A 25,340-nucleotide genomic window follows, 5' to 3' on the forward strand; every position below is an offset into this window, starting at 1 on the left:
TTCCAGTGTGTTCTGGTCTACCGTGGAGTCTTAAAACCAGGTTTACTGATTACCACGTAGGAACTGATTCTTAGATGTCGTAAATGATCCGTTGACGATCAGCATCCAGAAAGTCCATTTAGTTTATGTCTCCAGCAACTAACATTAGACAACACCCTGTGCAAGTTGCTGGTAAGGTCCAAAAACTGGGTAGCATCTCTGTTAAGACAGCCAAAGACATTACCATTAAGTAAGCCAAGTTAAGACTTATCTCTGGCAAATGCAGTTTTGACCCTTTCAGTGTCTCAGTGGATCAGCAGATAATTGCTCTAATTGAATCATTTGCTTTCCTTTTTTTCTGAGTGCTTCCGGGGGGCTGGGAATAGTTGGCTATTAACGGGACTTCATGTTATGCCTGATTGGTATTTATGGCAGACCAGTTACCCCTGTAATCAAGTACTTATTTGGATTAATAAGTCAAAGGAATGGCTGGGAGGCTAGTGTACTGCCTGGAGAAAGGGTCACTGTAACTGTTGTTGGGAAATAAATGAATCTCAAATGACTATGACTCAAGTGAGAGATCTTCCAAAAGAGTGGCTGCTTAGAGAAATAGTGACCAGCTCATTGAAAAATAAGACACTAGTTTAGATAGAGAAGACTCATCTGTTCAGACTGGTTGATTTCTCTTATAAAACTACGAAAGAACTAGGCTGTATAAAGAAAGGGTCTTAACTTTTCATTCATTCTGGAGCTATGATAGAACCAGGAATAGACAAAACAAAGGCAGAGTCACAGATTTCTTTAGACGTTTGTCTTAAACCTAAAACGTTTATCTAATGTGCAATAGTAAGACCTGGCCTTTTTTTTGGTAACCAAGTGATATTTTGAATAATACTCATTGTGTAACAAAACATGACACACTGTGAAAGTGTAAACATTAGTTTTATTGAGTCTGAAGATGTTTTAAAAAGTGTCATTTATAACTTATTAGGCTGAGATGAGCGGCATTATATATGGCACAAGCCTGTTGGTCTGGATTATTTAGAATAGGTTTTTTCCAGGTTCTATCTTCTGTGGAAAGCACAGCCTTGCCTCTTGGCTTTCTCTTAGTTCCAGGATTCTGACAGTCTAAAGTGTGAGCCTTCTACCCCCAGAATTACATCCCCTTTTTGCTACACCAGGCCTATATTTTCTTAATAGTGGCTCTTTTGGATGGTGACGTCTTGCCTTTAGTAATCTTCCCTCATCATCCTGAAATGATGCCCATTTACCTCTGAAACTCCATGAAGGTTCTCATATGAAGGACACGACTTCTTATGGGCTTGAGAAAGAGGTGTAGCCTTGGTTTAGGCTGTTGATGGAACCGGCAGATCTCTGAAAGTTCCCTCAGCTCTGAGAATTCTGATGTCATCCACTTCCGCTGCCAGGCTTGCAGCTTAAAGACGCTGGAGGTGGAAGAAGAAAAGGAAATAAATGAAAGACATAACTCCACTGGGCCAGTGGGAAGTGGGTCAGGAGTCAAGTGAGACAGTGCTTGGCACTTGTCAGCCATCGCAGAGCAGAAGTGTCTTGTGATGCACACAGAGGCAGGCCGACGGGTCTATCGTGTGCCAGGGGTTCCGAGGAAAGTAAGCTGCCGTGTGGCAGGTGTAGCACACTTCAAGCTGGGATGAGTAACCGATTTCATCCTTTCTTTAACAATTTTATTTATTGTCGGCTGTGCTGGGTCTTTGTTACTGTGTGCAGGCTTTCTCTAGTTGCAGCAAGTGGGGCCTACTCACTAGCTGTGGTGCATGGGTGTCTCATTACAGTGGCTTCTCTTGTGGAGCACAGGCTCTCAGCACACGGGATTCAGTCGTTGCAATTCTCAGGCTCAGTGCTTGTGGCTTGCCGGCCTGAGCGTGCAGGCTTCAGTAGTTGTGGCCCGTGGGCTTAGTTGCTCTGCAGCATGTGCTGCTCTGTAGCATCTTCCTGGACCAGGGATTGGATCTGTGTCCCCTGCACCGGCAGGCAGATTCCTATCTACTGTACCCCCAGGCAAGTCCCAATTTCATCCTTTTTTGTTTTCTTTCTTTGGTGATTTGTTGAATGAAGTATGGGCATCCCACGTGGTGCTAGTGGTAAAAAACCCGCCTGCCAATGTAGGAGATGTAAGAGTCACAGGTTCGATCTCTGGGTTGGGAAGATCTCCTGGAAGAGGGCGTGACAATCCAATGGAGTATTCTTGCCTGGAGAATCTCATGCACAGAGGAGCTGGGAGGCCTACAGTCCGTGGGGTCACAAAGAGTTGGGCGTGACTGAAGCGACTTAGCATGCAGCACATAAACAAAGTATTTGATGTTTGAAAGTAACTTCCCCATGAGAAGAGCCCATGGAGAGTGTTGGGTGGCTGCTATGTGACTAGACTTGTTCTTTTCAGCCGGCAGAGCCAGCCCCAGGGCAGACAACAGCTGTAGGTACAGCTGGAACACCACCAGGGCCTGTGATCCACAGATTTGCTCGTGGATAAGAAAGGTGGGCTGGTCACCTGCTGGTCTGCTCTGATGAGGGTACTGGCCCTGCTGATCTTTTCCTGGGTGTCACTCTAAAATCGCCTCCCATGGCTGGTTATGTGACCTTCTGTTTTCACCAGATCCAGATTGCTAGCTCCTTCAAGCTAGATGGATCTTAGAGATCATCTGGGACTTAAGTTTTCCTTTCTTTTTTCAAGTTCCAACGACTGCCTCGAGCTCCCAGTGGAGTGACTGAGGCCAGGCTCGAGTTGCTTACCACGGCTCCTACTTCATGTGATGGTTTTTCGGTTTCCACTTTGAGAGAATGACCTTCTCAGGCCTGCGAGGGGCTCTTTTTCTTCCTGTCACAACACTAGGCTGCACACTCACCCTCCAGCAGTTCCCTTTTCTAGTATATTTCCTCACAAATCATTTTCCCCTTTCCCCTGTTTTTAGGGCAGCAGATCCCAAGACATTCACATACAGATAGCCTCCCTTCTCAGAACCTTCTCCTGTGAGCACGTTTATGGAGGACAGTCTCTCTCTCTAGGGTCTTCTGTCATCTGTGCTCCCTTTGAGGCTACCATGAGGAGAGTGTTTTCAAGTCTTTTCTAGAGGTCTCCACTTAATATTTAATTATTCCAGATCATGTAGATTTTAGACTTCACGTAAAAAGACAGGGGCCTATGTTAGATGTATTAATCTCCCGCAGCTTCTAGTTAACATTGACCACTACGTAGGAGTAGCAGGTCATTCATATCCTTTCCGCATCCATAGACCAAAACGTCCAGTATTTGTATCTGGAGACCAGGTTGACAGAGCCTCAAACAGTAATTCGATGGTGGTGCAAATCTGATGGAACTGTGCATATTGAAGAGGATAAATGATCCTCCACCGTGAGTCTCAACTTGTGCCCTCGAAGAGTTCTGCTGCAGGGGCCAGAGGGAGCAGAGAAGTGATAAATGGAGTCGTGTGAAGGTGGGATCATGCATAATAAGAGTAGGTACTCAGTCAAGGTTAATTAGGTGTCAGGCTGAGTGCTTCACACACATTAACCTATCCAATCCTCAGAATGCCTTTGAGACGTATTTTTTTAATTAGCCCTTCCTTCGGAGGCCACTGAGTCTCAAAGAGGTTAAGATACTTGCCTAGTTAAGTGATGGAGCTGGAGTTTGAACCCCTGCAGAGAACACCAGGTGGCATTACACCTGCTTCAGGTGATTGATTAGTAGCAAGATGTAAACCTTGGGGATGAACTTCCATGTATTTGTCTTTTAAAGGTATATATCTCCTAATTCTGATATTGTGCCAAAGACATTATCAAGGGCTTAAGAGTTCACAGGCCCTGGTTACAGAGAACACGTCCCATGTGCCGAGTGTGCCTCTGCAGCAGACAACGGGTCCTCCCACGGGGCCTGTCCTAGTAGTGGGGCGAGATTAGATGATCTCATAGCACACATCTGATGGGCTTTCTCTGGGACTTACCTCCCCTCAAACCCTGTGCTTGCTGCACTATACACTTCTTCTACCTTTAATTTTATGCTCTCTTAGTAGAACAGTGAATTACTAGGTAGAGACCTTGTGATGGAACTTACCAGCACAAGCTGGTGCAGAAAGTGTTGGCTGTACCCTACAAATAGTCACTGAAGGTAGTCAGGGGAATTTCCTAGTGCTTAAGGCTATAGCTTCTGCTGATGCCCCCCCCCCCCTTTTTTTTAAACTCTTTTGAGATATTTTTAAATTACCTGTTACTTTACAACCAGTTCAGCACTTCCTTGAATCACTTATTATGTGTCCGGGGTTCTGTTAGACATGGATCATGAAGAAATAAAAAAATAGGTTCTGTACATTCAAGGAGCTTACCTCATAGAGGAAACAGACACCCCAGTACTTCTAGGGATCTCAAATTTATTTTGTGTCCAATATGGCCTTAGTGTAGAATTCTAAAGAAATTAAACTTCTTGAGCAAAGCAAGCATGAGCAAACATTTCACATCTTTCTGCCTGTGTTTTGTGAACCATTTTTGCTTTCTGTCCCAGACTTCAACCAGACAACCATTATAGGAATGAATGTTTAAATGAGTTCCTTTTCCTAAGCATTAGTTTTTCTTATTCACGTCTTCTTTCCATAACTTAGCTAATGAAGTTCTCACAAGTCATTTTTAAGTTTAGGGATGGTTTAGGAATTGTACCATATATTTACTTGGACCTGTCAGCTGCCCCTTATTTTACAGTCTGTTCACTAATGATATCTGTGTTTGAGTTCCTGTGAGTTTGATAGTGAGAGGTGGGGACTGGTCCAGAGAGGAACCAGTGATAGGTATTCCAAAAACTGATGGTATTTGGGTGAAAATCCAGGAGACGCTGCTTATCTAAGGCAGTATGGTTTGTGCCAGGTTTGAAGGAAATTTAAGTACTTAAAAAATGCAATTGCTTTTTATTTCACTTGTTTTCCTTGCCTCACTGTTTTCCTTGGAGTCATTGGGATGGGGTGTTGCAGTTTAAGGTGATATCCTTGTGCCGATGGTAATTTTCTGATGATCTCCAAGACTGTATGGAACTTGTCAGAACAGACCCATCCGTCCCCCGCTCCTCTGTCACCTGCTCTCTCTCAGGCCTCGGTGCCCACATCCAGGTGGTTGGCAGGTACCTGGTACCTCTTGCCTGCTGGGCTTAGCAGTGGTGTTTTTGGGCCTCATGCAGTTGGAACATTTGTCATTTATTCAAAAATCCCCATTTTGTGGAGATATGTGCTCTCAGTTTAGATTTAATTACCCCTAAGTGGTGTTCATTGTTAATCCAGGGGTCATAGGAGGCAAGACACCTAAGGTAATGTCCCTTGAAGAGAGGTACTCGGTCCGTTTTCATTAGAATTTGTTAATAATCTTTCTGTTTTACCAGAAATCTTTCTGTTTTACACCAGAAGTCTAGTGTAGTTGGTAATGAATCTCCTTAATAATTTATATTGGCTGATCTGAGGTGTTAGATACTAAAACATTTTACGCTGTGCATGTTAACTTCACTCACAGTTAAGTGTCCTCAGAGTAAGGAAGGATGCAACCACGTTTATGCAAAGAGAAGGGAAGAGAGGACCCAGGTTCTTCAGGAGGGGGATGAAATGCACTTTACTGAGCCCGGCAGCGGGATGAGGAGGAAAGTTAATAGGTCTGGGAAGAGAGAATCTCACTAGTTTCCCAAAGCTGTTTCATCCAGGTGCCAAGAAAGTTGTTGAAACCCACAAAGGAATTCCCCAGTTCTTTTCCATTCCTCTTTCTGATATGATCTGAAGTCAGTTGATTTACTGGCCAACCTTCCAGTTTTGCCTGCACTGCACTATATTTTTACGTCCTTCTAAATGGCAGGCTGTGCAGTGTGGTGTTTGCGGGGAGGGGGTCACAGCCAGAGTAGGGTGCCCAGTGTTAGAATGCTCTGGAGGTGCATGGCCAGAAAGTGGATTTTGAATGAATAAAAGGAAAGGCTGGGTGGATCAACTAATGAGGCCCTCTGAACCACATGTGGCCTCTGGAGAAGCAGGAGGTGGGACCAGATTTGCCAGCAGATGGAGGGAAACAAAACTCTGCCTCTGATGTGCAGGCTTGATAAGCCACTTTTCTGCTTTGATTGTGTCAAAATGGAGGAAAGCTTCTCTAGTTCTTTATGGGGGCCAATAACAGAGAAAGTGAAAGTCTCTGAGTCGTGTCCGACTTTTTGCGACCCCGTGGACTATACAGTCAGTTCATGGAATTCTCCAGGCCAGAACACTGAAGTGGGTAGCCGTTCCCTTTTCCAGGGAATCTTCTCAACTCAGAGACGGAACCCAGGTCTCCTGCCATTGCAGGCGGATTCTTTACCAGCTGAGCTACCAGGAAAGCCCGGGCCTTTATTACTGGTGTTCTTAATTGCTGAGCTGCTTTATGCACCAACCTTGGTATGTAACTTCTGTGACTGAAGTTTTTCCTCTTCTTTCTCCCCTGTCACAGTCACCAAAAGCCAAGTAGCCCTTGGTGAATATCATTTTTCCTGTGAATCCTCCAGGCCTGGTTAGCCCCCCTCCCCTCATCTTACACTTCCCTAGCAACTGCTACTTCTTCCCTGTAGCACTTTATACAGAGTTATTTACAATTGATTAGTTATCCCCTCCTAGACTCTAAGCTTCCTGAAAGCAGGGTCCAGGCGCATCCTCTGCTCCCAGCAGCTGCTCGGCACTTAGAAGATGACCAGTTAGGACTGGTTGTCCAGCTGACCAGCAGACTGACAGATTAACGCTGAGGCATTCTTTGGAAGTGTTGTTAAATGGAATCAGTCTGAGAATTTGATAAAACGCTGATGATGTATCAGTTTACATTCTTACAAGTCTGCCCTCGAGGCTTGTAAGTGGTGGTTTGTTTGCTTAGTGCTTTACAGGTTTCACAGGATTTTCCCTGTTTCCTCTCATGTGCATTTCCTACTTTGACCCTCACAGTCATTCTCTGAGGCAGGTAGATCATCATTTCCATTTCAGTTGAGGGGACTCAGGAGGTTACACAGCCTGTAACTTAAGGGGCATAGCTGGAGCCTGATGACTGATCTGCTGTCTTATGCTGTTCCTCCCCCACCCCCATGTGTATTGAGCACCTACTGTGTATCAGTCCTTAATATTTGTTACCTATCTACTCTCTCATCAGTTCAGTTGAGATATTATCCCCATTTTGCAGATGTGGAAATGGAGGCTCTGAGAGGTTAAGTAACTTTCCCAGAGACACATAGTGTTAACAAAAGACACAGAGTCTGGGTCCAAGCCCAGTTCTCCTGTGCTAGAGGGCACAGTGTTGCCACAGAGGGTTCAGAGAGAGCCAGCTGAAACCTTGCTGATCCTTCTGGTGGGGAATGGAGAACAATACTTGTCACTTTAGAAATTCTGGTTGCTGTCTATATGTTCATTCTTGTACTCATGGTGGTGTTAGAAATACTGTATCTACTAAATGTCAGTGAGATGCAGGACTGTGCTTGGGATGCAAGGATGAATAAAGTGACCATACAGAGAATTGTGACAGTACATCATGTGTGTCCGTGTTAGTCACTCTGTTGTGTCTGACTCTTTGTGACCCCATGGACTGTAGCCCACCAGGCTTCTGTGTCCATGGGATTCTCTAGGCAAGAACACTACAGTGGATTGCCATTCCCTTCTCCAGGGAATCTTCCTGACCCAGGGATCTAACCTGGGTCTCCTGCATTACAGGTAGAATCTTTACCATCTGAGCCACTAAAGAACCCCTATAAAGACCCCCAAAAGGTCTGTGTGTTACAGGAATGTAAAGCTGGGAAAATAACCGACACTGGTATTCATATGATGTTTCTTGCTTTCATGGTCACCCTGTTTGTATTCTTTTTCTCCTCTCCACCATCCCTCTCTCTCACTGTCAGGACTGAGGTCAAGACGGTAGTCCATCCAAAGGCTACCTGTTGGCTACTGGGCTCTAGAAGAACACCTATACATTTATTTACCTGGCTTGTGTTGAATACAAACAGTATAAAAACAAAAGAGAACTGGCAGATATTTAGATCTATGGACTTGTACAGAAAATGAAGATTACTTTTATCTGGGCAGTGTTTGTGCTTTGGCTGCTGGCTCCATACTCCTCTGGAGACCAAGAACGTCCCATTGTCTCTCTGGATCATTTCTGAAACTGAGCCGGGAAGCTGCAACTGAGTCTCTGTCCTCATCTCTTCTTCAGAGTTCTGTGCCTCTTGAAGACACTACCAGAATGTTCTCTCACCCCTATGGCTACCTGTACCAGGAAACTCCATGTGCCCCAGCATCCTGGGAGGGAAGGAAGGGAATATTAGTTCTCCTTTGTGGGAACAGAGATATTGACTATGCCAACCCTTTAGACAACCCAGAGGGATGGGGTGGGGAGGGAAGTGGATGAGTAGTTCAGGATGGGGGGACACATGTACACTCATGGCTGATTCATGTTGATGTATGGCAAAAACCACTACAATATTGTAAAGTAATTAGCCTCCAATCAAAATAAATAATTAAAAAAAAAAGCTCTTCTCTTACCTTAGACCTTCACATAATTCCAGAATATCCTTGGTGACTTCGATCTTACAGCATTCAGAGATCAGCCCTTTAGTGGCAGGGATTTCTGTTGAGAGATTGTAGGTGATGTTTCGACTCTGCCTGAAAGATCCCAGTCTGCCTCTTGCAGCCTCAGCCAAGGAAATGAGTAGGTTCTGGTGCTTCCTGTTCACCCCCGACCTTTGGTGAAGCACCACTTTGCTTTGTGGCTTAGGATCCCAGGGTAAGCAGTGCGTGACACGTGTTTCTCATCATGTAGTTTACACAGTTTAAGCAATGCTCATTTAAGACATTGTAGTGGCTTCCTGAAATGATACTCGATTAAATAACTTAAAGGTAGCTGCTGACCCCCCAAATAAATGATTGGGCTGTAGCACTAGGGGTGCTGAGTGAGGGCTGCATCCCTGTCATTTACTTGCTGTGTCTTTGTGGGGTAAGGGTTCCTTTGAAGGGCCCCAGGATTCTGGAGGAATGTGTTTCTCAATCTTCATTCTCACAGATGACGCTTCTAGCTCGACTCCTGCACACTTCCTGCTCTGGGCCTTCGGGCGGGGGCTGGGGGGGGAGTGGGCAGGAGGTGTGGTTGTGGTTGGGGGCCTGTTGGGGAAGAGGGCAGGGAGAAGCAGGCTGACGTTCTGTGGCTTTAGTCTGTCTTTTCCCCTTTGCTTTTCTGTCTTCTGTGAGCATATATATATATATTTAAGATTTGCTCTATGTTAGTGAAAGCATTCCAGCTGGGAGGGACATATTCAAGTGAACTAAATGGTGTTTGGAGGCAGAGTGAGGGGTAGGGAGTTCCAGAGGAGACCTGAATGGTGTTGGTGATTTTCCAGTTGATAGAATAGTCCTTTCCTCTGGTACAGATTTAGCTCCTTGGAACCCAAAAGACTGGAGAAGGCAATGGCAACCCACTCCAGTGCTCTCGCCTGGAAAATCCCATGGACGGAGGAGCCTGGTAGGCTGCAGTCTATGGGGTTGCTAAGAGTCAGACACGACTGAGTGACTTCACTTTCACTTTTCACTTTCATGCATTGGAGAAGGAAATGGCAACCCACTCCAGTGTTCTTGCCTGGAGAATCCCAGGGACAGAGGAGCCTGGTGGGCTGCTGTCTATGAGGTTGCATAGAGTCGGACACGACTGAAGCAACTTAGCAGCAGCAGCAACCCGAAAGACAAGTCCAAATTAGTCAAGAAAATGCCATGCTCTTGGCACACTGTGGTTTGTATTGAGGAAAAAGCGACCCAACTTTGAGCTTGAATTCTTAGTAATGAATTCAAGGAGGAGATGACCTCCCCTATGTCTTACTGTTTAGCTGTAAAACTATAAAAAAAGAATGCTGTTAAGTTTGCACAGCTACTGTTCATCGTGGCAGGTGAGCAGATTTCTACGCTGACAGCTGGGCTAACTCTGGGAGCAGTTGGTGCTCCCTCACAGAGAAAGTTACTTTCACATTTTTCAGTTAGTCAAGAAGTGCAGAGTCTTAGAGCAACAGCAGTGTGTGGTAGGGTGGGAGATTGGGAATCTGAGGGGACAGTCCCAGGTTGACTGCTGAAGAACAGTGAACTCAAGTGAGTCATCACTTCTGTCTGCATTGAGGTTATCTGTTCAACAGAGAAATCAGGCCATTTTCTCTAAGGGCTTTTCTGGCTCTCAGTTCTGCAATATCTACTCTTGGAGACTCTCTCTCTAGCTGTTTTTGTGGGTCTGACTGTTGAATTACTTACCCTTTCCTTAAAATCAGGGATTGCCTCATTGTTTTTATGCTTTACCTCCTCACTCATGTCCGTGTGGTCATTAAGGAATACAGGGAATTGATATGGAAGGAAAGATGTCCCTGATATTACTGAGTGAAAAAATCCACTTGCAGAGAAGTAAGCACACTATGGTCCATTTCTAAAATAATAATGATAATGAATGGTAGTCATATTAGCATAAGCCTCTGTCTTTTAGTTGAACTATTGGGGCCAGATGTGTTCCTGAATTTAGGACTTTTCGGTTTTACGCAAGGCCGTGCATCCTCTATTAAGTAACACTTCCCCTGGGGGCTAGGATGGCATCCTGTCATCCAAAACTTTAACATTCTGCAGTGAAACATGAGTATTCACATTAAGTGGGAAAAATTAAGATGACAAATTGTCTTATGTTTGTTGAGGTCAAATTTGACAACAAATGTTATAAAAGTTTTTCATGTTTTGGAGCTTTTTGAGTATCAGGATTGTAAGTAAGGGATTATGGACCTGTAGAACTAAAGGGAAGAAATCTGGAAGATTATGTATCAAACTCTTAGCGATGATTTTTTAGCTGTAGAAGTGGGGTGGAATTACAAAAAAATTTTATTTTCCAAATTGTGTGTTTTTTTTTCCCCCCTGTGGAGCATGTATAATTTTATAATCAGAAAAAAATAACTAAAGATACGTATAAGAGAGCTAAAAGCACACTTAACAAATCCATTGCAGTGTTTGTTAGGCCATTAAATGATTTGAATGATATTTTTTCTCAATTTTTCAAATTTATGAAGTGTGACTATAACTTCAGTTCAGTCGCTCAGTCGTGTCTGACTCTGTGACCCCATGAATCACAGCACGCCAGGCCTCCCTGTCCATCACCAGCTCCCGGAGTTCACTCAGACTCAGAAACATCGAGTCAGTGATGCCACCCAGCCATCTCATCCTCTGTCATCCCCTTCTCCTCTTGCCCCCAATCCCTCCCAGCATCAGAGTCTTTTCCAATGAGTCAACTCTTCGCATGAGGTGGCCAAAGTACTGGAATTTCAGCTTTAGCATCATTCCCTCCAAAGAAATCCCAGGGCTGATCTCCTTCAGAATGGACTGGTTGGATCTCCTTGCAGTCCAAGGGACTATCAAGAGTCTTCTCCAACACCACAGTTCAAAAGCATCAATTCTTCAGCACTCAGCTTTCTTCACAGTCCAACTCTCACATCCATACTATAACTTACATATACTTAATTTTTTTTCTAGATAGTAATATGTGATAGTAATTAAAAAGTCAGTGGTAAAAAAATAAGTCCTTTGGAGTCCCATGTAGGAGGTCAGGAGCCACCTTCTCCCTACTGGGTTGTTGTTGTTCAGTCGCTAAGTCATATGTGACTCTTTGTGACCCCATGGATTGAAGCATGCCAGCCTCCCCTGTCCTTCACTATCTCCCAGATCGCTCAGATTCATGCCCATTGAGTCGGTGATGCTGTCTAACCATCTCATCCCCTGCCCCCTTCTCCTTTTGCCTTCGATCTTTCCCATCATCAGGGTCTTTTCCAATGAGTTGGCCCTTTGCGTCAAGTGGCCAAAGTATTGGAGCTTCAGCATCAGGCCTTCCAGTGAATATTCAGGATTGATTTCCTTTAGGATTAACTGGTTTGATCTCCTAGCTGTCCAAGGGATTCTCTAGCACCGCAATTCAAAAGCATCAATTCTTTCACTTTCAGCCTTCTTTACAGCCCAACTCTCACTCCTGTGGGCTTCCCTGGTGGCTCAGACAGTAAACAATCCACCTGCAATGTGGGAGACCTGGGTGCAATCCCTGGGTTGGAAAGATACCCTGGAAGAGGGCATGGCAACCCACTCCAATATTCTTGTGTGGAGAATACCCATGAACAGCAGAGCCTGGTGGGCTACAGTCCATGGGGTCACAGAGAGTTGGACATGACTGAGTGACTAAGCACACAGCACTCACACCTGTACATGACTACTGGAAAAACCATAGCTTTGACTATATGGACCTTTGTTGGCAAAGTAATATCTTTGCCTTTTAATATGTTGTCAAATTTTGTCATAGCTTTCCTTCCAAGGAGCAAGCGTCTTGTAATTTCATGGCTGCAGTGATTTTGGAACCCAGGAAAATAAAATCTGTCACTGTTTCCACTTTTCCCATTCTATTTGCCATAAGTTGATGGGACCAGATGCCGTGATCTTATTTTTTGGAATGTTGAGTTTTAAGTCACCTTTTTCAGTCTCCTCTCTCACCCTTATCAAGAGACTCTTTAGTTCGTCTTCATTTTCTGCCCTTAGAATTTGTAGAGCACATTATACCAACCTATTATATAATAAAAATCACATGGAAGAAACAATTATATATTTAATAGCCAAAATATCATGTATGGGAAAACACTTTATGGAAATATAAGGCCTTATAGGGAAATATAAGAAATAAAAGATGTTATTGAAGTAATATTGAAGTTCTTTGGGGGCCCAGAATGAATGGAGTTGGTGGGAATGGGCTTTGTCTGAAAATTGACTGGAAGAATTCCTCCAAATTTGAAGGAATTTGCAGTTTTATGTATGAAACATAAGTGGGATGGTTGGTAGTTGATTATTTAACTTTATCAGTTGATACATAAGGACATATATTATTCCTAATTTTTACTTGTTTCCATATTTGTACTCAAAATACACTCATTTGTTACCTTTCCCCTCTTAATTGTATAATTACTATTTGTATGTTGCAAATTTGCAACATATTTGCAAATTATGCAAATTACTATTTGCAGAATATTTCAGTCACTGCTTTACATAATTTGTTGACTCCTTATTGCTATTTCTAATTGTTGTTATTGTTGTTTCATAAAGAATACTCTCTGTGCCAGTAGGTCTTCCTTTTTATTTCCCCTCTTATATCTTGGGGTTGTTTCCTTATGAAAGATTTTCTGAATGTCATAAGAACTTAAAGTGTATCTATAATCATTTATTGAGTGCCTGCTAAGTGTTGAGGCTCTGGAGATACAGAGATGAAGTTTTAGAACCTCTTCATGAGTTATGGCCAATTCCTAGCTCTCTCTTCTCTACCACCTGGTTAATTCTCCATTTGAATTCCACTTCATGGAGAGGTCTTCTGTGAGTTCCCCCAAAGTAGTTTGGGTTTTTCTGTACCTTTTCTTCTCATTTAATCATGGTTATAAACACATAGTCATTTTGGGATTATTCGTTTTATTTCTGCCTTCTCCAATAGACTATGAACTCTGAGAACAGGTCCATGTCTGATTTGTTCCCCTAGGTACTTTACTAGGCACTCCAATATCTCTAATAAATGAGTGCTTGAGTAAATAACTCGATACACATGAGTTTGAGGAAGCTCCAGGAGTTGGTAATGGACAGGGAAGCCTGGCATGCTGCAGTCCATGGGGTCGCAAAGAGTCAGACACGGCAAATTATGTAAAGCAGTGACTGAAATTCATTTATTTATTGCTTTATGAAAATAAACCTTTCCCCCTTGCAACAAAGTTCCTGGAGGAAGACTCAGTGCCAACATGCTATTCAATGTCTTACCTGATTTTGCCCTACTCTGCAATAGGAGTGGGCTCATCTTAAATTCTTTTCTGCTAAAGCTATTGCTTTTCTGTACAAATCCTCCTTGATCTGTCATTGTATTATATACCAATAACATTCACCGTTTGGACTTATTTTGACTTTTTTTTCTTGTTTTCCTCATATTTAAAAAAATGTGTTTTTTCAGGATCTGTTTTACTAGTGTTATCTGATGACTATTCCTATTTTGGTTTTTATGCCCTTTCAAAAAGTGTTAGTTTTTTGAGGGAAGGGATGGTTTAATCTCCAGTAGTATCTAATAAAGATTCATGTGGAAGAGGGTTGGTAATAAAAAAACTTTGAATAGGATACTTTGGAAAATTCATTTTCTTTTTTTTAAATTTAATTTTGTATTGGAGTGTAGTTGATTGAGAATGTTATGTTAGTTTTAGGTGTACAGCAAAATGATTCAGTTATATATACATATATATCTATTCCTCTTCAGATTCTGTTTCCATATAGGTTATTACAGTAGGCTTCCCTGTGCTATACAGTAGGTCCTTGTTGGTTATCTATTTTATAGTAGTGTGTATATGTTAATCCCACACTCCTGATTTACCCCCTTTGGTTTTGATAAGTTTCTTTTGTAAATCTGTGAGTCTGTTTCTGATTGTAGATAAGTTCATTTGTATCATCTTTATCAGATCAGATCAGATCAGTCGCTCAGTTGTGTCTGACTCTTTGCGACCCCATGAATCGCAGCACGCCAGGCCTCCCTGTCCATCACCAACTCCCGGAGTTCACTCACACTCACGTCCATTGAGTCAGTGATGCCATCCAGCCATCTCATCCTCTGTTGTCCCCTTCTCCTCCTGCCCCCAATCCCTCCCAGCATCAGAGTCTTTTGCAATGAGTCAACTCTTCGCATGAGGTGGCCAAAGTACTGGAGTTTCAGCTTTAGCATCATTCCCTCCAAAGAAATCCCAGGGCTGATCTCCTTCAGAATGGACTGGTTGGATCTCCTTGCAGTCCAAGGGACTCTCAAGAATCTTCTCCAACACCACAGTTCAAAAGGATCAATTCTCCATCGCTCAGTCTTCTTCACAGTCCAACTCTCACATCCACACATGACCACAGGAAAAACCATAGCCTTGACTAGACAAACCTTTGTTGGCAAAGTAATGTCTCTGCTTTTGAATATGCCGTCTAGGTTGGTCATGACTTTCCTTCCAAGGAGTAAGCGTCTTTTAATTTCATGGCTGCAGTCACCATCTGTAGTGATTTTGGAGCCCAGAAAAATAAAGTCTGACACTGTTTCCACTGTTTCCCCATCTATTTCCCATGAAGTGGTGGGACCAGATGCCATGATCTTCGTTTTCTGAATGTTGAGCCTTAAGCCAACTTTTTCACTCTCCACTTTCACTTTCGTCAAGAGGCTTTTGAGTTCCTCTTCACTTTCTGCCATAAGGGTGGTGTCATCTGCATATCTGAGGTTATTGATATTTCTCCTGGCAATCTTGATTCCAGCTTGTGTTTCTTCCAGTCCAGAATTTCTCATGATGTACTCTGCATATAAGTTAAATAAACAGGGTGACAATATACAGCCTTGACAAACTCCTTTTCCTATTTGGAACCAGTCTGTTGTTCCATGTCCAGTTCTAACTGTTGCTTCCTGACCTGCATACAAATTTCTCAAGAGGCAGATCAGGTGTTCTGTATTCCCATCTCTTGAAGAATTTTCCACAGTTTATTGTGATCCACACAGTCAAAGGCTTTGGCATAGTCAATAAAGCAGAAATAGATGTTTTTCTGGAACTCTCTTGCTTTTTCCATGACCCAGCGGATGTTGGCAACTTGATCTCTGGTTCCTCTGCCTTTTCTAAAACCAGCTTGAACATCAGGAAGTTCACGGTTCACATATTGCTAAATCCTGGCTTGGAGAATTTTGAGCATTACTTTACTAGCATGTGAGATGAGTGCAATTGTGCGGTAGTTTGAGCATTCTTTGGCATTGCCTTTCTTTGGGATTGGAATGAAAACTGACCTTTTCCAGTCCTGTGGCCACTGCTGAGTTTTCCAAATTTGCTGGCATATTGAGTGCAGCACTTTCACAGCATCATCTTTCAGGATTTGGAATAGCTCAAATAGAATTCCATTTGAGCTATTCCAAATCCTGAAAGATGATTAGCTTTGTTCATAGTGATGCTTTCTAAGGCCCACTTGACTTCACATTCCAAGATGTCTGGCTGTAGGTCAGTGATCACACCATCGTGATTATCTGGGTCATGAAGATCTTTTTTGTACAGTTCTTCTGTGTATTCTTGCCGTCTCTTCTTAATATCTTCTGCTTCTGTTAGGTCCATACCATTTCTGTCCTTTATCGAGCCCATCTTTGCATGAAATTTTCCTTTGGTATCTCTGATTTTCTTGGAGATCCCTAGTCTTTCCCATTCTGTTGTTTTCCTCTATTTCTTTGCATTGATCGCTGAAGAAGGCTTTTTTTTTTTTTTTAATTTTTATTTATTTATTTTTTTAATTTTATTTTATTTTTAAACTTTACAATATTGTATTAGTTTTGCCAAATATCGAAATGAATCCGCCACAGGTATACCCGCGTTCCCCATCCTGAACCCACCTCCCTCCTCCCTCCCCTACCCTCCCTCTGGGTCGTCCCAGTGCACCAGCCCCAAGCATCCAGTACCGTGCATCGAACCTGGACTGGCGACTCGTTTCATACATGATATTATACATGTTTCAATGCTATTCTCCCAAATCTCCCCACCCTCTCCTTCTCCCACAGAGTCCATAAGACTGATCTATACATGGGTGTCTCTTTTGCTGTCTCGTACACAGGGTTATTATCTCTTCTTGCTATTCTTTGGAACTCTGCATTCAGATGTTTATATCTTTCCTTTTCTCCTTTGCTTTTCACTTCTCTTCTTTTCACAGCTATTTGTAAGGCCTCCCCAGACAGCCATTTTGCTTTTTTGCATTTCTTTTCTGTGGGAATGGTCTTGATCCCTGTCTCCTGTACAGTGTCACGAACCTCATTCTGTAGCTCATCAGGCACTCTATCTATCAGATCTAGGCCCTTAAATCTATTTCTCACTTCCACTGTATAATCATAAGGGATTTGATTTAGGTCATACCTGAATGGTCTAGTGGTTTTCCCTACTTTCTTCAATTTCAGTCTGAATTTGGCAATAAGGAGTTCATGGTCTGAACCACAGTCAGCTCCTGGTCTTGTTTTTTCTGACTGTATAGAGCTTCTCCATTTTGGCTGCAAAGAATATAATCAAGATTCCACATAAAAATGATATAGTAGATATTTGTCTTTGTCTGACTTACTTCACTTAGTATGACAATCTCTGGGTCCATCCATGTTGTTGCAAATGGCATTATTTCATTCTTTTTTATGGCCGAGTAGTATTCCATTGTAAATATGCAGCACATCTTCTTTATCCATTCTTCTGTCGATGGACAGGTTGCTTCTGTGTCTTGACTATTGTACATAGTGCTGCAGTTAACACTGGAGTGCATGTATCTTTTTGAATTATGGTTTTTCTCTGGATATATGCCCAAGAGTGGGATTCTGGATCATATAGTAGTTCTAGTTTTAGTTTTTTAAGGAGCCTCCATATTGTTCTCCAGCAGAAAATTCATTTTTTTTTAACATATGTTTTAATGTATCCCTTGGGTCAAAGGATTTTTTAAAAGGATGATCACCAAATAAGTATTTAAATAATAGGACCAAAATTTATATTCTTACCTCTATACTAAAAATGTACAGTAAATAAATTTTAAGAGAGAATTTTTAGTCACATGTTCAAGATTTAAATCTCTTGACTATTCTTGCTTTGAGTTATCATTTGCCTAATGGGTAGCTTCTGAATTCATTGCTTGGAATGTTGCTACTCAGGGCTGATGTTGTTAGTATTGCTACGTCATGATTTTATTTGTAGCTGCTTCCACATTCTAGCTGACTTGGAATCTGGAAGATCTCCACCAAAACACCTGTATAATTCAATCTAAATTCAGAAGTGTCACTGTCAAGAGAGGCAACTTCAGGTTCATGAGACTCCTATGAAGTCTCCTTTAATCATAGATCTCCTTATACATAATAGAAACTTGGAGGTGACTCACCAGGGGTGGAAGCCTGGAAAACAGACTGCCAAGGAAGGTAGTCTTTCCGGTAACACATTACCACCCTTTTGAAGCATCCAGAGAACCTGAAGAGCAGGAACTGCCAGTTAGACTGACTGAACGCTTGGCATTCTTTCATGGAAAGATGACAACTCATCTAGGGTGAAAGAGGAAGTCGAGGGGGGCACAGAACAGGAGGGTGAGCTGACATTTCCATTGTTTTGTAGACTGCTAGCTCTAGTTGGGTGGTTGCTTGGGGAGGGGAGGAGTTGGAATCATGCCCTTCATTGTCGATGTCTAAGGAAATGTACCATTTTATTAAGGAGGGGAATTTGTATCCATTTTATCCTTACATTGCTTCAGAATCTGGATTGCTTGTGATCCCTTATACTCTCCTCACACTGACCCCTGGGGCACTACTTATTATAGTTCTAGCATCATTTTAAGAATTGAGATTCTTCTGTGTAAAATTTCTGTGAAATCTAAGAGCCAAAAGATTTTTTACAGGCTATTTCTGGCTTTGCCTCTGACATGTTTTGTTAGTTGGTTTTTGTCTCAATTGAGAAGCTTACATAGTAAGAGTCAAAGGACTTAATAAGGTGCTATTTTGATTATTAAGTGTTGTTTTGAGACATCTTGGAGGAAAAGAGTTATTTTCTTTGTTTCTCAGTTACTTTTGGTAGAACCCACTATGAAGTACAATGAAGACCTTCAGTAGACAACCAGTGGCGAGGAGGGGAATGGTGGGTCATTTGAAGACTGGTTGGTTCCCTGGTTCTATGGTTTATCCTTGACTAGCAACAACCCAGACCCAGACCAAAACCAGGGTGCCTTCTCCATGCCCATATCTGGACTACCAAATTGTGCAGGAAGGACTTGCCCCTGGGCAGTTGATGCTTTCCATTTCATCCCCCTTCTACTGAAAAGTTACTCCAAGCTTTTGGTTCTCCCAAAGGCCTCTCCACCCTTTCACTCAGACGACCCTGCATCTGACTTCATTAAAAAAACTTAGATTACCTAGAATGATTTCTACCAATGTCCTGCTCTGATACCTGCAAACATATGTATAGTTGCCTCACTTGCTTTCCTCTAGGTTTCTCCCCATACCCTCCTTCCTCCTCCTAAGCCTTACTCTGTTAGTTACTGTGCCTTCCTCTCTAATTTTCAACCTTTGCATATTGAGTATCTCTTTTCCTTTGGCTATGAATAGCTCTCAGTGTTTCCTATGTTTGCGTTTCTTATACTTACTAATACCTGTTTGTTAAATCCAGTGGATGTGTGTAGTTCTTATTGCTCTGGACATTCTTGTTGTGTCTGACACAACTTGTCTACTGTCTTCTGAAGAGTCTTTGGTTTCTAGAAGGGATGGTCCATGCCTCTGGTTTTCCTGTTGCTTCTCTCCTTAGTGGATGTGTCCTCCTTTACTCACCCCTTGCAGCTGGAGCTCTGTTCTGGGAGGAATGCTTCTGTCTTCTCATATACTCTGGCTTCAGGGCTTCATCCATTCACTGGGTTTTCATCACCGTGTATGTGTTGTGACTCCCCGGCCCCCAGTTCTTTGCCTTATACTGCAGCCTGGTTGCCAGCATCGACTGGTTATCATATGTGTATCTGAAAGGCTCCCTAACTGTCCAGGGGCTGAACATACCACCTTTCCTGCTAAGTGCCCCCTTTCTCCCATCTTCAGAGACTATATTGTCTGGTGGTGAAGGTTGATGCTCTAGAATTAGACAGACCTGGATTCTGATACTTGCTGATATTTGATCATGAACAAATCATTTAATTCTCCAGCCTCAGAGTCTTCCTTTTTAAAAATGGAGATAAAAATAGTACCTGTCTCAGAAAGTTCCTGGGAGGTAGACCCTGATGCACCTGTTTGGTGCCTGGCTCTGAAAAAGAGTACAGTAAATGCTTGCTCTGCTGGTGGTAGTCTCTCTTACCACCAGTCTCTCTTAGTTACGCTTATCCGCTGAGTCATCCTCAAAACCTATTTTCTTTGGTTCCTTTATCCAGCTGGTCACCCAGTGTGGCTGATTTCTAATTACCATTTCTTTCTAGTCCTAGAAATTTCTGAGTTTCTCTCTTCTCTTGCTTCTCATTACTACTACCTGCATGCAGGGTCTCATTATTACTCCCCAAGGTGAGACTGCAGTCTCCTGCCTTCTTTTCATACCTGCAAGCCCACTCTGCTGCTAGGTGTCCTATCTCTAACAGGACCTCTCTATTGGTTGAAGCCCTCTGGTGTAAATCAAAGACCAGGTTCCTTAATGTGGTATACCTGGCTGTCCTATAGCCTTCGTGGCATTTTAGCTTATTTTCTGACACTCCCTGAGTCCAGCTGTGTACCCTGTGCGTGCCATGCTGTTTAGGCTCTTTCTCACCTTTATTACCCACCCTGCTTGGAATGCTATCTTCCCTGCTTTTGCCTTACTAATTCCTTCTCCTGAGGACTCAGCTAAGTTGCCACCTGCTCCAGGAAGCCTTCCCAGACCTTCCCAGGGTAGTCTGGTAATCTTTCAAGAATCCTGCCATTCTCTGTACTCATTGTGTGCCTACCAGGTTGAATCATGATCTATTTATGGTCTTTCCTTTCAACATAAATCTTGAAGGGCAGACATTATGTATCATTCAAACTTATATTTTTGTATCTAACTTGGTGCTTGACATGTAGTAGATACTTCTGAAGTATTTGTTAGATGAATGACTGAATTCAGGAACAAGCAAACTTCACAACAACCTTGATTTTCTAGTTCTGGCGCTGGGCTGGGTTTCAGCATTTCAAGCCATATCTGGGCAGCCACGGCTGAAGTAGACACCCTGGTATTGCTTCCTTGGAGTTCCTCATCCTAGGTAGCAGTGCTGGAGTGAGACTGTCAGCTCATGAGTGTCTGAGCCTGAAAATTATTCCTGTGAAGAATAAAATATGTCACATTAATGACTTAATTTTTTTCCAGAGAGCACTTTAATATTTTCAAATCTGTGGTAGTGTTAACACTTTCTATTTGCACGAGAACTTCCCTAATAGGAGATATCACAGGTGTTAAGTTTTCTGAGTAGTGTTACAGCAGGGCAGAACTACTTTCCATTGATTTGGAGATAGAGAGTACATATACCATGAGACAGAACATCTTTAGTGGTGGAAAATAGACTGACCTACTTGAGAGGCTGCTTGTTTCCTAATTTTCTATTTTAAAAAGATGACAGCCAAACGCTGAAAAGCTTAGGACATTTTAGAACTCTGCTGCCCAATACTGCGGCTTCTAGCCACATGTGGCTGCTTAAGTTTAAATAGAATTAAAATTAAAAAAAATTCAGATCCTCAATCGTGTTAGCCACATTTCAAGTTCTCAGTAGTCACATAAGGCTAGAGGCTACCATATTGGGCATCTCAGATATAAAACATTTCCTTCATTGCTGAAAGTACTATTGGACACACTGTTTTTGAATGTAAAATTCTTGTTGGATAATATCAAAGCCACCTTAGCACAGAGGTGGTTTTACAGCTCTATGCAATAAGAATTTTTACTGGGAACACCATATAATTGCTGTATCATTTAATACAGTGTATATAGCATTATATCACCCTATCATTTGATACTGTCTTGATCTTCAGGGACAGTGACATTCAGACATGAAATGCTGTATTGTCTGTCTGGAAATGTTTTTGTATTCAACTCATAGGGGGAAAATGAGTGTGAGTTGAATAAATGGAATTATTTTTCTTTGCTTCACGTTACTAGAAAAACTCAGAGGCTAAAATATATCCTGGAATTAAATAACATTTAATTGATTTAATTTAATTAAGAATGCTATCTCTCTGTGAGAAAGTGTGTGTGGGGGGTGGGTGGGCAGGGGTGCGCTGGATGAAAGGGAAACAAATGATCTGTATAGTTGGATATTATTAAAACACTTAAAAAATTAAAAGCAAAATGAAGGCAAGATCTTCTACTTTCTTTTGTTTTCTTTCACATTTGCCTTATCCACTGAGCTTCTGGTGGCCTGAGAAATTTAAGAAGTAAGCATAGATTTCGTTTAACTGGAACCATGCTAGGAAACTCGAGCTACCTTATGGTACCATGGGACTCACTAGACTACTGCATTGTGGGACAGCAACTTCTAACACTGACTTCCTGGGATGCCAGTATCATCGAGGGGTGGGGCGGGGGAGGGGTATTGGAATGATTGTTCAGAAAGAAGAAAAGTGACAGACCTGTGCAGTTCATCCCGCACAAAGATTCACCTGTGGCTGCCAGGCACAGGGAAGTATATGAGTCATTCCACGATTAAAGAGACACAGACGTGTGTGTGGTCATGGGGTTGGGGGGAAGGGGAGGGTGGGATGAATTGGGCAATTAGGTTTGACATAAATATATTACTGTGTGTGAAATACATAGCTAGTAGGAATCTGCTGTATAGCACAGGGAGCTCAGCTCGATGCTCTGTGATGAACTGGAGGGAGGGGGTGGGGGTGTGAGGGAGGGTCCAAGAGGGAGGAGATATATGTATACATATAACTGATCTATATTTCTGCTATTGTTGTATAGCAGAAATTAATAAACATTGCAAAGTGGTTATACTCCAATTAAAAAAAAATTAAATAAAAATAAGAGGTCATGACAGGAAAAATAGAGACCCCAGGAGGCCATAGGTGACTCCCATTTGAATGGCTTCTGAAGTCCAATTCAGAGGCTACGGTAGTTGGGACCTTCTTTGAATTATGGAGGCTATGATTTCATAGTAGCAGCTTCTTTCCCCACTCTGTTTAAAACAGTGCCTGGAGACGTTCTTCAGTTTAACCCTTTTAAAGAGGAGGGATGTGAGCTTGAGGGTGAAGGACACTGAATTCTGCTTTGACCTTCCTGTATCTTTGTCTTCTTAGGGTGCTTCATTATTGAGGCAGAGAATAGAGGGCCTGTAATTCGGAGTAATGTGTGGAAAGGCTGTAAGAGAGTGGACAGCGAAGGTTGTTTGGCCTAGATAATAATCGCAGCGGGTATAGTGTAGGCCAAGTGGGTTCCTGACCCACATTACAAGTTTATTTTACCAATGAACTTTTACTTCTCAGTGAAACATTAGAATTTCAGGGAGTTAATTATTTGTGGACTCTTTTCTAAAACTCTCAACTCTGTCTCCTTTCATCGCAATGGGGCTCATTTTATACCCTTTATGGCCTCTTTTGAAAAGAGGCAGCTGAACCTTATGTTGTGAATGTGGGCTTTGGAGCAGGTAGATAGGGATGGAAACCCATGGTCACTGCTTGTACAAGGTATTTAAATTTTGGAGCCTTGATTTTTACATCCTGCAAAATGGGAATAATAATGCTTACCTCATGGACAAGAGAAGGACATTTTCGTGTGTGGAATACAAAACTAAATCAAGTTGACTCATTTTCAGAAAGACCTTTGAAAATGAAGAAACATGCCATATTTCTTGATCACTTTTATGATTATGTTGATCTTTTTTTTTTTTTTTTGAGTTTTACCACATGTATTCACTTAGTGATATAAAACTTTAAGGAGAAAGGGTTCCTGGTGAAATTATACAGTCTCAGAATCTGTACTAGTGCCAGGGAATTAATCAGAAAATAAAATTGAATGTGCTCAAAGGATCAGTTCCTTTTAAGACAAATCACTGTATTATTTAAAAGAAGACAAAGAGGCCAAGGGAAATGAGAAAGCTGAGAAATTCAAAGGATGTTCATTTGTTCAAAAACCCTCGATTATTTGAACATTTTGCTGTTTTGAGGAATGTTGTTCACTGATTTCCATTTAGCCTAGCCTAAGAGAAAGAAACCAGCTTAACTTCTAGAGAGTTTTTGAGGACAGACTACTCAGTCTTGAGTGATCACAGACATTATCACAGCCTTGCAAAAGTCAGGATTCATGTGACTCTGACACAGAGGAGGTGGAATAATCAAATGTTCCTCCCATGAACACTGTATAGCGATCACCACAGAAGGAAACGAAGTTCCCTTTTCTTGGGCTGCTCGGGCCAGCATGGCTGAAGACATGTGTCCTGTTGAAGCCACAGCGTGTATTGATGACCCTTTTGCACCAGTACTGAGCTAATTCCCAGAGGTAGAAGATGCGTCCCAGCCTTAGAAACGCGTATCATGTAGAAGGGAATGTGGACGTGAGCACAGGCAATGTCAGCACCAGATGATGAGTGCTGACAAGGAGCTGGGAGATCACAGAAAACAGCTCTTTACCTCATGTGCGTCGTTGTGGAGAAGTCACCTGAACTGAGTCTTGAATGATGAGTAGGACTTAGTCACATGATGAATGGGTTGGAGAGAAGGCGGCCATTGTTTGTAGGCTGAGAGAATAGCATGAGTGTTAATGCATTAAACATCCTGTGTATGCTGGTAAGTGCAAGCCTTTTGACATTAATTGAATATGAAGCATGGGGTGGGGATCAAGGGCTATAAGGGGAGTGGTGTAGTTGGAGGCCAGACCATGAAGAGTCAGATATACTATGTGAAGCTCAGATATATGCTCTAGTAGATGGGGAGCCACTGAAGAAATGCTTTTTTAAAACATTTAGTTTTGACTGTGCTGGGCCTTTGTTCCTACATGAAATTTTCTCTAGATGTGGTGAGCCTGGGCTGCTCTCTATTTGCAGCAGCCTGGGCTCTAGGGTGAATGGCTTCAGTAGTTGCAGCTCCTTGGCTCTAGAGCACAGACTCCATAGTTGTGGCACACAGGCTTAGTTGCTGTGCAGCATGTGGGATCTTCTGGGACTAGGGATCGAACCTGTGTCTCTTGCATTGGCAGACGGATTCTTTACCTCTGAGCTACCAGGGAAACTCGTCATTGAAGAATTTAACTCAAAGTGTAAATAGTCAGATTTGCCTTATGGGGGGTTGCCACGGCAGCTTGGTGGATCATAGGTTTGAGGCTAAATGACAGGAAGCTGTCACAGTGGAGGATCAGCCATGCAGGAAAGCAATGGAAATTAGGGCTGAAAAGAAGATAGATATGAGAAATTCCCATGATGGGAAGCTTATGTGATTTTGATCAATGGGCTATGGGGAATGGATGAGATGGAAGAGACCAGGATGACCTCTAAAATTCTAGTGGTGTTAATGGATCTAGGGAATGTAGGAGAAAGAATTGGTGTGGGAGCCAAGGTGGTGTGTTCATTTTGAAGTGTCTACCAGCCAATTGAATGTGATTCTGAAGCTCTGGGAAGATGGGTGGCTGGAGACAGGAACCTAGGAATCACCCAAATAGAGGTGGTAGTTAGAACCAGTGTGAATATTTTGATGCTCAAGGAGAACAGAGAATGAAGAAGGCAGTGGATAGAGAACAGTCCTAGGGAATATCAGAAGTGGAAGAATACATTCCTAGGAAAGACTTGAGAGGAGGAGCTCTGAAGGTGGCATCTGAAGCTGGTGGTTGGGGGCAG

General features: G+C 42.5%; 1 protein-coding gene across 2 annotated transcripts in view; it reads left to right on the top strand.

Moving 5' to 3' along the window:
* Window positions 1-25,340, top strand: part of PRKCH (protein kinase C eta) — a 232,007-nt gene that overhangs the window by 20,655 nt on the left and 186,012 nt on the right. The window contains exon 1 of one of the 2 annotated variants that reach the window (XM_010809464.4): window positions 22,440-24,297. Within the exon in view, the coding sequence (XP_010807766.1) occupies window positions 24,262-24,297 (36 nt within the window). The 5' untranslated portion in view covers window positions 22,440-24,261. 2 annotated transcript variants of the gene reach the window in all.

This window comes from Bos taurus, chromosome 10 (assembly GCF_002263795.3).
Source record: "Bos taurus isolate L1 Dominette 01449 registration number 42190680 breed Hereford chromosome 10, ARS-UCD2.0, whole genome shotgun sequence".
Taxonomy (NCBI): domain Eukaryota; kingdom Metazoa; phylum Chordata; class Mammalia; order Artiodactyla; family Bovidae; genus Bos; species Bos taurus.